The sequence below is a fragment of the Gymnodraco acuticeps genome, unplaced genomic scaffold (assembly GCF_902827175.1).
Source record: "Gymnodraco acuticeps unplaced genomic scaffold, fGymAcu1.1, whole genome shotgun sequence".
Classification (NCBI taxonomy): domain Eukaryota; kingdom Metazoa; phylum Chordata; class Actinopteri; order Perciformes; family Bathydraconidae; genus Gymnodraco; species Gymnodraco acuticeps.
This window is the reverse complement of record NW_022990295.1, coordinates 5,436,924-5,448,959: the sequence shown is the minus strand read 5'-3', so window position 1 is coordinate 5,448,959 and position 12,036 is coordinate 5,436,924. Positions and strand designations below refer to the sequence as shown.

Here is a 12,036-nt window from a genome sequence, read left to right as displayed (position 1 = left end):
AGTTACCAGCTTCTCAAACAAATAGCAAATACAGATTCAATGTATGTGTTTGGGTGGCGTAGGTGACTGGTCTTGTCTGGACCTGTTTTCCAGCAGACAGGCATCCAAATAGTCATTTACATCAGCCACAAACGCAGAGCAATTTTTCCCAGCGCACTCTGCCAGGGGAAGAAATCTGTTTTCTTTGCTGGCAGGGCTGTGACCGTATTTCTCGCATGCGTCACCTCTGTTTTCAACTCTTCGTCGCTGTGGCAGCGGGTTCAAAGCATGCTTACCGTGCTACCATACTTTGGTATTATCTTGTTTTTTCTAGCCATGGGGTAAACTCAAGGATTGTCATCACTGTCATTTGTTCCTGTTTTCTGTTAGTGGGAAATGTTGGAAACGAGGACTTTTTTTCTATGTCTGCTTTCATTGGGTTATGATGTAAGTGAAAAATAGATGTGAAGATGTATTGCACCATGATAAACATATTTTTAAATAGTGACCCTTGTTCAACATTTTAAAAAGTTGAATTACTTTTTATTTCATTAATTTGAACATGCTGGAATATACACTACATATGCAGCAAATTGTATTGTAGCATTTTTTTATAAAATACAATTCTACCATAATTCCTTTAAGCTGTATGATGATTGTAATGTGAATAGGCTGTAACAGTGAGAAACAGTTCCGTCATGCTATAATGTATGCTGGGTTTTTTTTGTAGAGCTTTCTACACCCAAACACATTTTCCACTCCAAAATCAGAGGTTAAATCATCCCCTTTCAACACGATATCAAGCAAAATTCTTTACCTCGGTTTAGGTCATGGAAAGATCTGCTCCTAATAATCGCCCTGTCTCTGTTTGGAAACGTATAGAACCTCGTACACATCCGCTCTATCTCTCTGTCAAACACACAGATACAGACACTCATCACAATTTCTTCTTTGCCATGTAATAGTCACATTGACCTCTCATACATACATGAATGGATCAGGCTGGGGCTTGTATGAGTAATGACATAAGGTTTTCAGGCCTCTGTCATTATCGCCGCTCTGTGTTGTTTACTTCTGCATAGCTCTAATACACACACCTGAAGCACACATCATAAGGTTTTATTGCTTTGGCATACCAGGCAGAAAGAAGCATTGAGCCGATCACCTCCCTGCGAGACGTACATCAGTCTTCCTCCTCGTGTGCACAGTTAAAGTATTAGTTTCGTGTTTCCCTAGATTCGCACTGTGGTTGATGATAGAGGTCAGGGCTGTCACGGAGGCTTCCTCAACATATTTATGATGTAAGCACTTCCTTCATCAGTCCCTAAGGGTTGAGGAGAGTAATAGGTAATATGATTATAAATGACGTCAAGTGTTATCCTTACATTCTGCTGGTTGGCAGTGCTGTCTTATAAATGCGGTTGATGGGGATCCATTTCCACACACTCACTCTGGAGTCCCACGAGGCCCAGCTGTGGGTCCCCTCATTTTTCCTCTCGCCAAGATGCTCACATCTGTAAGTTATATGGTCCCCTCCTAAAGCCGAGTTCCTCTTATCCCTTTTCAATGAATGCAATGCTTTGTGACAGAGAGGCTCTGCACTTTAAGATAATTTTGCTCCTCTAAAGCCCTGCTTTCTCTTTCTGTTTGCAGCATATGCAGTGATTAGAAACGGACAAGTGGAATGTTCCAAAGGATTCAAACGGATGAATCTCACACACTGTCAAGGTAAGCTCTGAAATATGTTGGGCATCGTGTATCTAGTTTAATATATTCTGATTGTTATATGATGTAAACCACTGCATATTTTAATAAGCAGCTAAGCCATTGCAAAAAACTGAATTTAAAAAAATAAAATGGCATGGATGTGATAAAACGTTACTGCCCATATGTTTCCATGCTTACTTCTGGCCCTGGGGAGCTCTATAAAAGTATGCCTTGCTGTACGTCTGGCCCCTATGAGAACCAGGTCAAGTCAAGGGTACAATTAGCCTCAGTCCAGGGTCAGAGTACAGCAGCCAATAAGCACCTGGGGCTGCTGTTTTAATTGGTCTTTGGGGTTCTGACTGGAGAATGGTACGGCAGGGTGTGATTATGGTAAATGTGGCTCTCTGAGTATTTGGAAAGGGAGCTTTAGTTGCAGACCTGTTTGTCACTAAGCAGCCCTATTTGTGCCAGCAGAATAAAAAACAGCAGAACTGCCACCTCACCAAGCCTTCTGTGTAAAAACAAAAATATTCCCAGGCAAACATTGCGTTTTCGTCTACGGCAGCATCCCAGAGGTGTCTAATTGTCAGCTGGCTGGTAGTTAATGAAGCCCTTAAACCACCCACAGTGTCAACTCTGTCTCCCACCAGAGAATTCACACTATTTATATTTGTTGCTGGTGTATACAGCACCGGAGTTTGTCGACATGAACAAATAAACATCGGCTGAATGACACTGGAAAAATTAACTGCTTAATCTGTGAACTTTGCAACGGACGCTGACACTTTCAACAACCAAATGGTCCTTTCTGACAGTCTACTTGAGCTGGGTCAATGACTTGATTAATGGTGTCATAATCCAAAGGGCAATGCTTACTGAAGCCTAAAGAGCGCAAAAGCATAACGGTTCAATAGACAGCTATGACTACATCTATAACAGCCTCATCCGGGGTCAGCGAGTTCAACATGTTTTCTGATTTACACAATACAGTACCATCAATGTTTTCAGGTAAGGATTGAGCCGGGAGACATATTTTAATAAAAACATAGACCTGTGGACAAGGACACACTTATTTTCCTAATTGTATGTCAACTAGCCAACACATGTGGAAATGTATCCTTCTATTATTCATGCTTTTCTTTGGTGATTGTTTCAAGATGTTCCTCCCCTTCAGTCGCTAATGCCTTGAGTTCCAAAAAAGCAAAGCTGACAGTTACCCACAATATTTGCTGGAGCGCTTTAACGTTTTTGCCCTGTTCAGCTGCCACTCCATTCCCCCAAATTATGTTTTATTTCAGGTCTCGAGCCAACTGCCAAAGAGGCAAAAACCTGCTTTTTCTGGGATGTTGTCATTATTATCAGAGTGGTGTTCAACTGGCCAAGCTAGTGCTCCAAGTCTGAGCTATTTTCAGTGCTTTTTATTGGAACAGAGTGGAGCTTGTCTCATATTCGGTAAGAGGCAGGATTTACTGCCTGCAGTCCCCTGACCCTTCAGTGACGATAAGATGACCGATTATAGCCACACAATGCTCTCTGACTTCAGAGATGATTCCTTATCTTCAGACGCTGCTTCTCAGAAACTCAGTCAGCTGAATTTGACATTTCTAACACACATAGATGCATGTGTAGTCGTTGGGGGGGGGGGGGGCAGTAAACCGATGCTGGGATGGGAGCAGGTCATGTTACACATACCACTTAAAAGAAGAGATGATGGAAGTCTAACATAACTCCACTTAATAAAAGCTACTAACAATGACATTTGACAATCGTCTTCTTGAAAACGGCCTGGAACAACAAGTTGTGACCTTGTTTTATATTAGGTTATAAAACCAGGAATTTGCCTGTGAAAACACATTTTTCCTAGTAATGGCTTATTTGGCTGTATTTTGAGACTGTTCAATCCCTTTCTTCACAGTTTCTAAATGGATGCATTTTTGGCCCCATGAGTTTTGTCTGGTATGAGGCTTCCAAAGTAGTCACAACGCACTCCCTTTAGCCATCAGAGCCAATACATATTAAGAGAGTAAGGCTGCTTTACAGTGTCAATAAATATTTCTGCTGGTGTTTATATGAATATTGGTTTTTCCAGGAGTTAAAAGTGGCCAAGGGCCTGTAAGGTCGTAGCAGACTGGCTGACACTTAATGCATCAATAGGTATCATTTACCAATATAAACAACAATCATAAAAGCTGCTGAGCGACACACAAAGACTATTTACCAATGAGTGCAACCAAGCATAGATTCAAAATAGATGTTGAGATTAGTGCTGGTCAAGACAGGTTGTCATGGAAGTCAGGTTAAATTCCAATCAACCCACCAGCCGACTGTAACAATAGCACTAATCTGGGACTCAACTGAACCGTGGATTAAAGACCCCATGTGAGGAAGGCTGAGCCCAACGCTGACCTGAACTCTGACCAGATAGCATGCTGCTTAAACTAAACCGAGCTCCCACAGTACCTGTAGGAGAATATTGTTGTTCTTAGCTTTGTCGAGTGTGTTTATCAGCACAGGCATGCCTGACATCTGTGGTCTGCTTCATTGTCACTGTCCATTCACTTCATTTTTTACTAGCAGAGACAGGTTTGTTTACATTGTCATAACGTACAGGCTTCTGCATTATCCGGCCAGCTTCAGCTTCAAAACCAGAAAAGGACAAATGGAAAAACAAAGGGCAGCAGAGATAGAAAAAGGAAAAACAACTAAAAGAACACTGAGGCATCTTCTGAATTTCCTTCAGTTCACAACATATTAGCCCCGAGCCCTATACACTCACTTTTTCCAGAAGGAAGCAAAACAACAAAACAAGAGCAGATTAATTAAAATTGGGAAAATCTGTGGTGGCAGGCTGTCAGGTTCCAGTCGTCAAAGCAAGGGGGAAAAAGCTAATGATGTACTCTTTGTTTAACACAGTAGAACAACAAACTTTGCCTGGTCCCAGTGTGACCGCATGACTAAGCACCTGAAATATGTCCCCCAATGCTCCCGGCTGGCACATTAACTGGCTTTCTTGCCGTCATTTGGCTTAGTGACTCTGAGCGAGCTGTTGGCGCAATAAGCAAACTCCACTGGCCACTGTATCCCTCCAGCACATGGTTCAGGTCAGACAGAGGGAATAAAAACTCTTTAACTTTCACTCATTGACGTAAGCGGAGGATGCCTTGACCTTATTGGACACTGTAAAGGAAAGATACTGGGAAAGAAAATGTAGAACATTCTTCTACTTTCTCAGTGTCAAAGTCAAGGTTACCACATGCACCAGAGCTCATAATATCTTTCTGTCAGAAGCTTGTACATGATTAAGTGTGTTCTACTTTACAGTGGCCAAATTATTATATATGTTTCATCACTCCTCCATACTTTCACACAATTATGAAATCTTAAAGTTTCCATATTTCATCACCTCCCTGCCAATGGTCACTATATGACCTATTGCAATAATTTGTCTCCTTTGGAAGTGTAAATTACCTCTAAAGTCTTAAATCATCTCAAACATGAAGGTTTTGATAATGTTGAATGCATTACACCAAAACTGTAATCGATACTTGTGCTTGTAAGTTTGGCTGAGGGGTTTATTGTGAGTTTTAAAAAGTGGAAAAACATGACTTCATGATATTTCCATAATGAGAATGAGAAACGCACTGCATATTTCACAGACGTCAATGAGTGCCTGCTGCCTGGGCTCTGTAAGAACGCTGAATGTCTCAACACCAAAGGAAGCTTCAGGTGCATCTGTAAACCAGGCTTCTTTTTAGACCCCGACAGGAGCCATTGTGTCTGTAAGTATAGCTACACATTATTCAAACCTGTGGCCATTCTGTCATGTATTGCATTTGACTTAGATAGATTTTGACTTCTCTCCCCAGCGGACAAGGCTGTGTCTGACCAGAAGGCGTTCTGCTACCGGTCCGTGTCAGCGAGTTCATGCTCTCTACCGATGGTTCATCACATCACCAAGCAGATCTGCTGCTGCAGCCGCGTGGGCAAGGCCTGGGGCCCCGGGTGTGATCGCTGTCCTCTGCCGGGATCAGGTACAGCACCAAAAAGTTACCCTGCTGTCGCATGTGACCCGAATTCACCTCTAATGTGCCTGTTTAAAGGCACAATGAGTTCCATTTGCCCCAAAAAACGATTTATAGTCTCTTGTCTTTTCTTAATATTTTGCTGTGTTCTGGATGTTTTTGGGACGGCTTTCAAAACATATAGACCATGTGCCACATCATAAGCACGTATCCATCCTGGACAGCTATGCAAAAATGGCGGATCCAACAACTATAAAGAGTAAAAAAATGCAGATACAAAGCAATTGTATTGCATTACCCGTGATTGTTAACACAACTTTAAAACATGTGTTAACAATCACGACAAATTGTTCCCATTTTGCATTTTTAATACAAGACTTATCTCCGTCCATCTGCAAGCTAAACCTTCCATTCCTGGATTACTGTTCATGAAAACTGAGAAAACTACAGAGGAAAAATAATTTCTGGGTTAAATGCTTTTGCAGATGTAAAAATGTCACATGTAATATTATGCAAGTGCTAGCAATGGTAGTAAAAGCCAAGGCAAGGGATATTCACCACTCAGTCACCAGTCTGCTCTTTGCCAGGCTTGTAAAGCAGAAAAATAACCAAATATGTTTGGGGTGGAAAAGGACCAAAAACATAAAAGTTTTCATATTTTGGAGGCTGCACAACAGTGGGAGTCAGTCTTGTGTTATCACTCCAACCCTCAGAGAGAAACCCCACTAATAATCCGGCAAAGCTTCACAGCAGAAATAAACAGCTTGGCCAAGCGAAACATGGGAAGTAGTTGTCATCTTTTTTTCCATGCCGATGTAATCTTCAAAGCTTCTGAGAGAAACAGGCTGGTTTTATGGAGTGTCTCTACTGGCCAGTGATTCATTGGGATAGTCACAGATCAGATATCACACACACAGACCTCCATGGTGCTGCTCAGCCAGGACTGACACAGTACACAGACTCACAGCCTCTGATTATTTTGCTGGCTTTTGTATGGCCTGACAAGCTGTTAGAGACATGTTCTGAACCCAGCAGCCAGGCCCATTAATTGTGCCTTGGTAACGGGAGCCCGTTGACTATCATTCCATATTTACTGCCGTTCCTCTGATGTGGTTCCTCATCATATATAAAGCCCCATTTCCCTCCACTTTAAGTTCATCATTCAGTAGCCTATCATATCCACATTTCCTGCATTTACAGCGACCACGTATCTGTCATTACTCATATCTCTATTCCAGACTTTTTTTGGCATAGAGTCGTTGCTTTCAGGTCAGGTAGGGGACACAGTGCTTCTCACTTGTAATGGATTCACCATCGCTGTGGTTTGTTGGGCTCCGACACAAAGAGTTGTAGTCTCCCTCCTTTTATCTAGCCAGCCAATCCTCCATTAGCCTCTCACTCACACGCCTCTACAACCAAAGAGTTCAAAGGTCAGTCAGTATTACATGATCCTCTACTTCCTGTTACTGGCATGGCTGTGTCTGTTCGCAGATATCCCCAAATCTTTCCAAATCCCCTCGCTGGTTGCCCTCTGTGACAGCGAGCTATTCTGCTATAATAGCCCGAAACCGGAATCCCTCGTTTACAGCACGTTGTAAAGCACAGCATGCTCAACATAACAATATTACACGGATGGGTTATGGCATTGCTTTGACTATCTAGACAGAAATGTGAGCCAAAGTTACTCTCCGGCTCATCGTTTTTTTTCTGCTATGTGTTTCCTACTCTGCAGACCATTTCAAGGAGATCTGCCCAGCGGGTCACGGATACACGTACTCGCTCTCTGATGTGCAGATTTCTGTCACGCGACTCGGGGAAGATGACCTGCAGAGCACGGGAGTGTCATGGGAGGAGGAGAGCCCCACTTTCTCTCTGCCTCAAGTACCCTTATACCCGGAGAACCCTGAAACGCCACAAGCACCCCGGGACCCTCAGACTCCTCAGCATCCTCTCCATCCCTCTCACCCAGACAGGGAGACACCTAAAGAGCGGGAAGGTGAGGACACCATGTTTGGTACATTCAATCTCCGCCAAGCTGACTATGGTCAGACTAATGGTAGAGCGATTAAAGTTGCTGCTGAATATACATCTTATGCCCTAAGGCCTCCTAACATAGTGTTGACCTTTACCCATGACATAAACAATGCGGGGCAGCTGAGTGATTTTCTTTTCTCTACAGGATGCAAACGGATTCGCTTTTTTTTGAGAGAACTCAAACATCAACAGGATGTTTTGAAGTGAACCCCCTTTGAGCATCGGAGCAATGCACACAACTAATCCACATGGGCCATACATCTAAATCCTCTGGATTTTCTTGAAATACATCTTCCTGGTTTAATGCTCGTGAGATTCTTTATTGGCCAAGCTACAGGGTTTTGATTTCCATGTCTCTCTTTGCATTTTTTTTCTTGGACAGTAGTCTACACTACTTTTTTTTACACTTTGACCTTTTTCTGTCTGGCTTTCACAGGATAAATACGCCGTAAGCTTTGTTTTATTAGAAATAAAGACCTCCGGCGCTGCGATTTAACTGCCTAAAGAGATCATGGGTGGTTGTGTATGTTGAGTGCAGTGAGTCATGGTATTTGTATGCAAAAAGAATGGCAACTTTTTGCTACTGATAAACTTGTTGTCTCCTTTCTGTTTTTTTGCAGATACGGAAATTCTGAGCCCGGTAAGTTCTCCCTCCCTGTCAGCCTCTTGGCACGTACTTTTAAAATGTTTATCCTTGAACGATATGCTTTTGCTTTCTCAGCTGGAGGGTTTGTTATGATTATGTAACTTATTCAGGCCACATTTTGGTAGAGATACATAACTAATTAGCGCAGAATATGTCGACAAAAGCAGACATACTGCATGAAGATGAATATGGTGATGAAATGTAACCATAATCTTTGACATGTTTGCTTCTTTTCTAGCCAGCCATTGTGACTGACTCACCACTGAAAAATCCAGGTATTTGTCTCTTAGATTTACAGATCATAAAACACTACCTCCTCGATGCTGTTGTGTAATGCCTCATCTCAAAGCTCAGGCTCAAAAGTAGTTTCAGTCGGGCACAGACACACGGTGTGTTTTCTATGAATTTATCACTCCGGTGGAGGTCTCACTGCTGCTCCGCCCTCACGCCAGTGAAAACATTGACTTTAAAGTCTAAAGGTTGACTGAATTCAATGAGTCAACTTGATTTATTTAGGTCATTTGACTGTTTTTAGCCCAAGAGGAAAGAGTAGATCATTTTATTATAGCTGCGCAGTGAGTGACAGCCGGGCAGCAGTGGCTGGGAAAACAAGCGGCTCGTAGAGAATGAGAATTTACTATGTGTCGCAGTGTTAGTGGTTCACTGTGTTCGCACTCACCCAGTCTCCGTCTGTCTTCACAGAGACTTCTCCAGACTCCTCCATCATCAACCAGAGGCCGGATTCAGGGGACACGACCCACACAGTTTCAGCCACAGGTAAAACAATTAATTAGAATTCACATATTAAATACACGGGCTCTCATTGAACTGTCAAAAAAACATGAAAGGGATAGCTGCTGAGCTGGAGGGTGGGTTTATGGAAGGCAAATTACATGCTATCTAGAATGCACATCATATAGTATAACATATTTTCTCACATTACATTCACATTTGTATATGTTTGCTAACATTTGTAATGTAAAAATCTAATATAGAACTTGGTAAAGAAACACTGTATATTAAATCAAAAGTCCTTCATTGCCAGGTGGGTATGGAATTGTAGGACCACGATGCACAATAACTCTTCATTTTTTAGTAGTATCAACTACTGGCAGACAGACATATTTTCAGGCTTACCCAGACTTCAACCGAGAAGAACTTGTATTATGTTTTTATTTGACCTCTTTTTCTCAGAGCCAATTTGGCTTGGAGATGCCGTGCAGCGCAGAGGGTGAGAGGGCGAGAAACCAAGACTGAGTGTGTCTCTTGGAAGGAGAAGCTAAGCTGAGCTGAGAGAGGCCAGATTTATGAAAAGTGAAGGACGACAGTGTTTGGGTGTCAGTGAGAGGAAGAGTGATAGCAAGGACAATTTACAGTAATCCTATAAAGAAAGACATACTGTAGTTTTCCCCTCCTTAACCGGACATAGGGGCCCAGTGTTTAACCGCAGGCCATTTGGACAGACAAAGACAAGAACAACACCAATGTCAGGCTCTACTGTGCGTGACCTGTTTCTCGCTGACCTCTTTGTAAGAGCTCCGTACCACCTGTTAGAACACTACAGTGCTGTAAAATCTGTTCTCATCCAAGACCTCACCTATAAAACAGACAGGTTTCCATGGTAAAAACAACATGTGCTAATGGAATGCAGTTTTTTTTACTTTTAACAGTGTCCGTAATGTTACGTAACCTCAGGTCAAAAATATTCCCGTCTGCCCCTTGAGTAATGACTGTGAACATCTCTGTGGCTTCTTGCAGGCATTGACAAGTGTGCCACCACCCCCACCATATGTGGCCGCGGGAAATGTATCCCTGTGCAGACTGGCTACACCTGCCGCTGCGAGTCGGGATTCAATCTCAGCGCACTGCAGACCAACTGCATTGGTAAGCAACGATGAAAGACAGAGAGGGGGAGATAGCATGGGGTAACGGTGGGACACTTGAAGTGAAGTAGGGGTCGCACAAACACACACATGCTGACTCTGTCTGTCATCGTCTCTATGCGAGCGAGTCCTCAACACGTTACGTGGCACAGAAGCCTAGAGAAATGAAGCGAGCCAAAAATGAAAAGGATCCGTTTGTTTATGTTGACCTGTTCCTTGATGCCTGACAACATAGAGCAGGCCTTCCAAAGAGCTGCCACGCTGCTGTGTTCCCTTACCTCATGGTGAAGGCCACTTGGCCACAGACTCTGCTCCACTCGGCTGGGCTCAGGCCAATCGCAGAGGAATGCCTGCACAGGAGAGGAGCTACAAAGTCAGGGCATGAAAAGTGTACAGTCTCTGCCAAAGAAAAGGAACAGCAATGTAATGTTGCATGATGTCTTGTACTCACCTTCCCGGTGTTTTGTCTTTACTTTATTTCTCTGTCTCTCGTTGCAGATGTGAATGAGTGTGACGAGGAGCCATGTGAAGGGAAGGGCCGCTGTATTAACAGCTATGGATCCTATACCTGTTACTGCCACAGTGGCTACAGCCAGGTGATCACTCAGAACAGGAAGTTCTGTCAAGGTGAGACACAGCCCAAATGCCAGCAGAAGACATAATGTTTCCAATGGATGAAAGCCATTACATCGGCTGTTAGCTTTCTGTCTCTCTATTAGAGCACCACACGTTTTGTCTGTCAGCACTGTTCATTTCAAATGCATCCTGCCCTGATTACCGAAATGCTGTGGAACACAATAGTCACTTTCTTTTCCATTCTCCTTGGTTTTCATTCAAACTGGCAGACATTAACGAGTGCAGCATGCCCAACAAGTGCCAGAATGGTGACTGCGTCAACACAGAAGGATCTTACACCTGTGAATGCAACAGTGGCTACGCCAAGTCTTGGAGAGGCCAATGCGAAGGTGACATGCATGCACACACAGGCGCCTATTCACACATATATTTCACAAAAAAACTAAACATAAGCCAGGCCTATTTGTTAACGTGTATCCTGGTAACAAAACACATACTCAGTTTATCCAAGCCAGGAAGACAACTACGCACAGTCTGTGACAGAGAGAGATTTGGTGTTTGTATATATTAGCATTTGTAACCTCACTCCCCTTTCTTCCATATGTGTGCATATTTTTTTATAAATAACACATTTAAATCTGTCTTTCTCACTGAGCAGATATGGATGAGTGCAGGGACCCCAGCTCCTGTCCAAACGGGATCTGCGTCAACACTCTTGGCTCCTTCGAATGCCAGGACTGCGGCCCCGGGTTCAGGCCCGTCAATGAGAGATGTGTGGGTAAGAATATCCAACACACCCCATCATAGCAGCAGCACCATCACCACTACCCAAACTCCTCAGGGTGTATCCGACCGCTGCATGGAAAACAGCCGGGTTTCCCTCTGACTCCGTAACAGCTTCCTGTATTAGGTAACATTTACGTAGACAAGAGCTACTGCTCCCAGTTGGCATCACCAAAATAACCAAGGCGCCATGGCAACAGGCCATACCCTTAATTACTTGCTGACAGCTCATGGTGCAGTACGGTTCACCAAATAGCAACAGATGAAGTAGTTTCTCTGAATTGAGGCTTTTTGCTCAAAGGGAAAAAAATACATTAAATAAATTGTATGTCACGCTTCAAAAGACTTGATACTTGATACTTTTTATATGTGAAGCGTGGACCACTTTAGGGCCACTTCGGGCCCT

The 12,036-nt window shown here is 43.2% G+C and overlaps 1 protein-coding gene across 1 annotated transcript in view; it reads left to right on the top strand.

The window, feature by feature from the left end:
* LOC117550076 (latent-transforming growth factor beta-binding protein 2) overlaps positions 1-12,036 on the top strand; it is a 94,229-nt gene that overhangs the window by 53,152 nt on the left and 29,041 nt on the right. Inside the window, exons 9-19 of the mRNA XM_034222374.1 lie at positions 1,633-1,707; positions 5,343-5,465; positions 5,553-5,717; positions 7,441-7,704; positions 8,363-8,382; positions 8,627-8,663; positions 9,091-9,165; positions 10,147-10,272; positions 10,770-10,898; positions 11,117-11,236; positions 11,506-11,625. Coding sequence (XP_034078265.1) covers positions 1,633-1,707; positions 5,343-5,465; positions 5,553-5,717; positions 7,441-7,704; positions 8,363-8,382; positions 8,627-8,663; positions 9,091-9,165; positions 10,147-10,272; positions 10,770-10,898; positions 11,117-11,236; positions 11,506-11,625 — 1,254 coding nt within the window. The remainder of the gene's footprint in view (positions 1-1,632; positions 1,708-5,342; positions 5,466-5,552; positions 5,718-7,440; positions 7,705-8,362; positions 8,383-8,626; positions 8,664-9,090; positions 9,166-10,146; positions 10,273-10,769; positions 10,899-11,116; positions 11,237-11,505; positions 11,626-12,036) is intronic.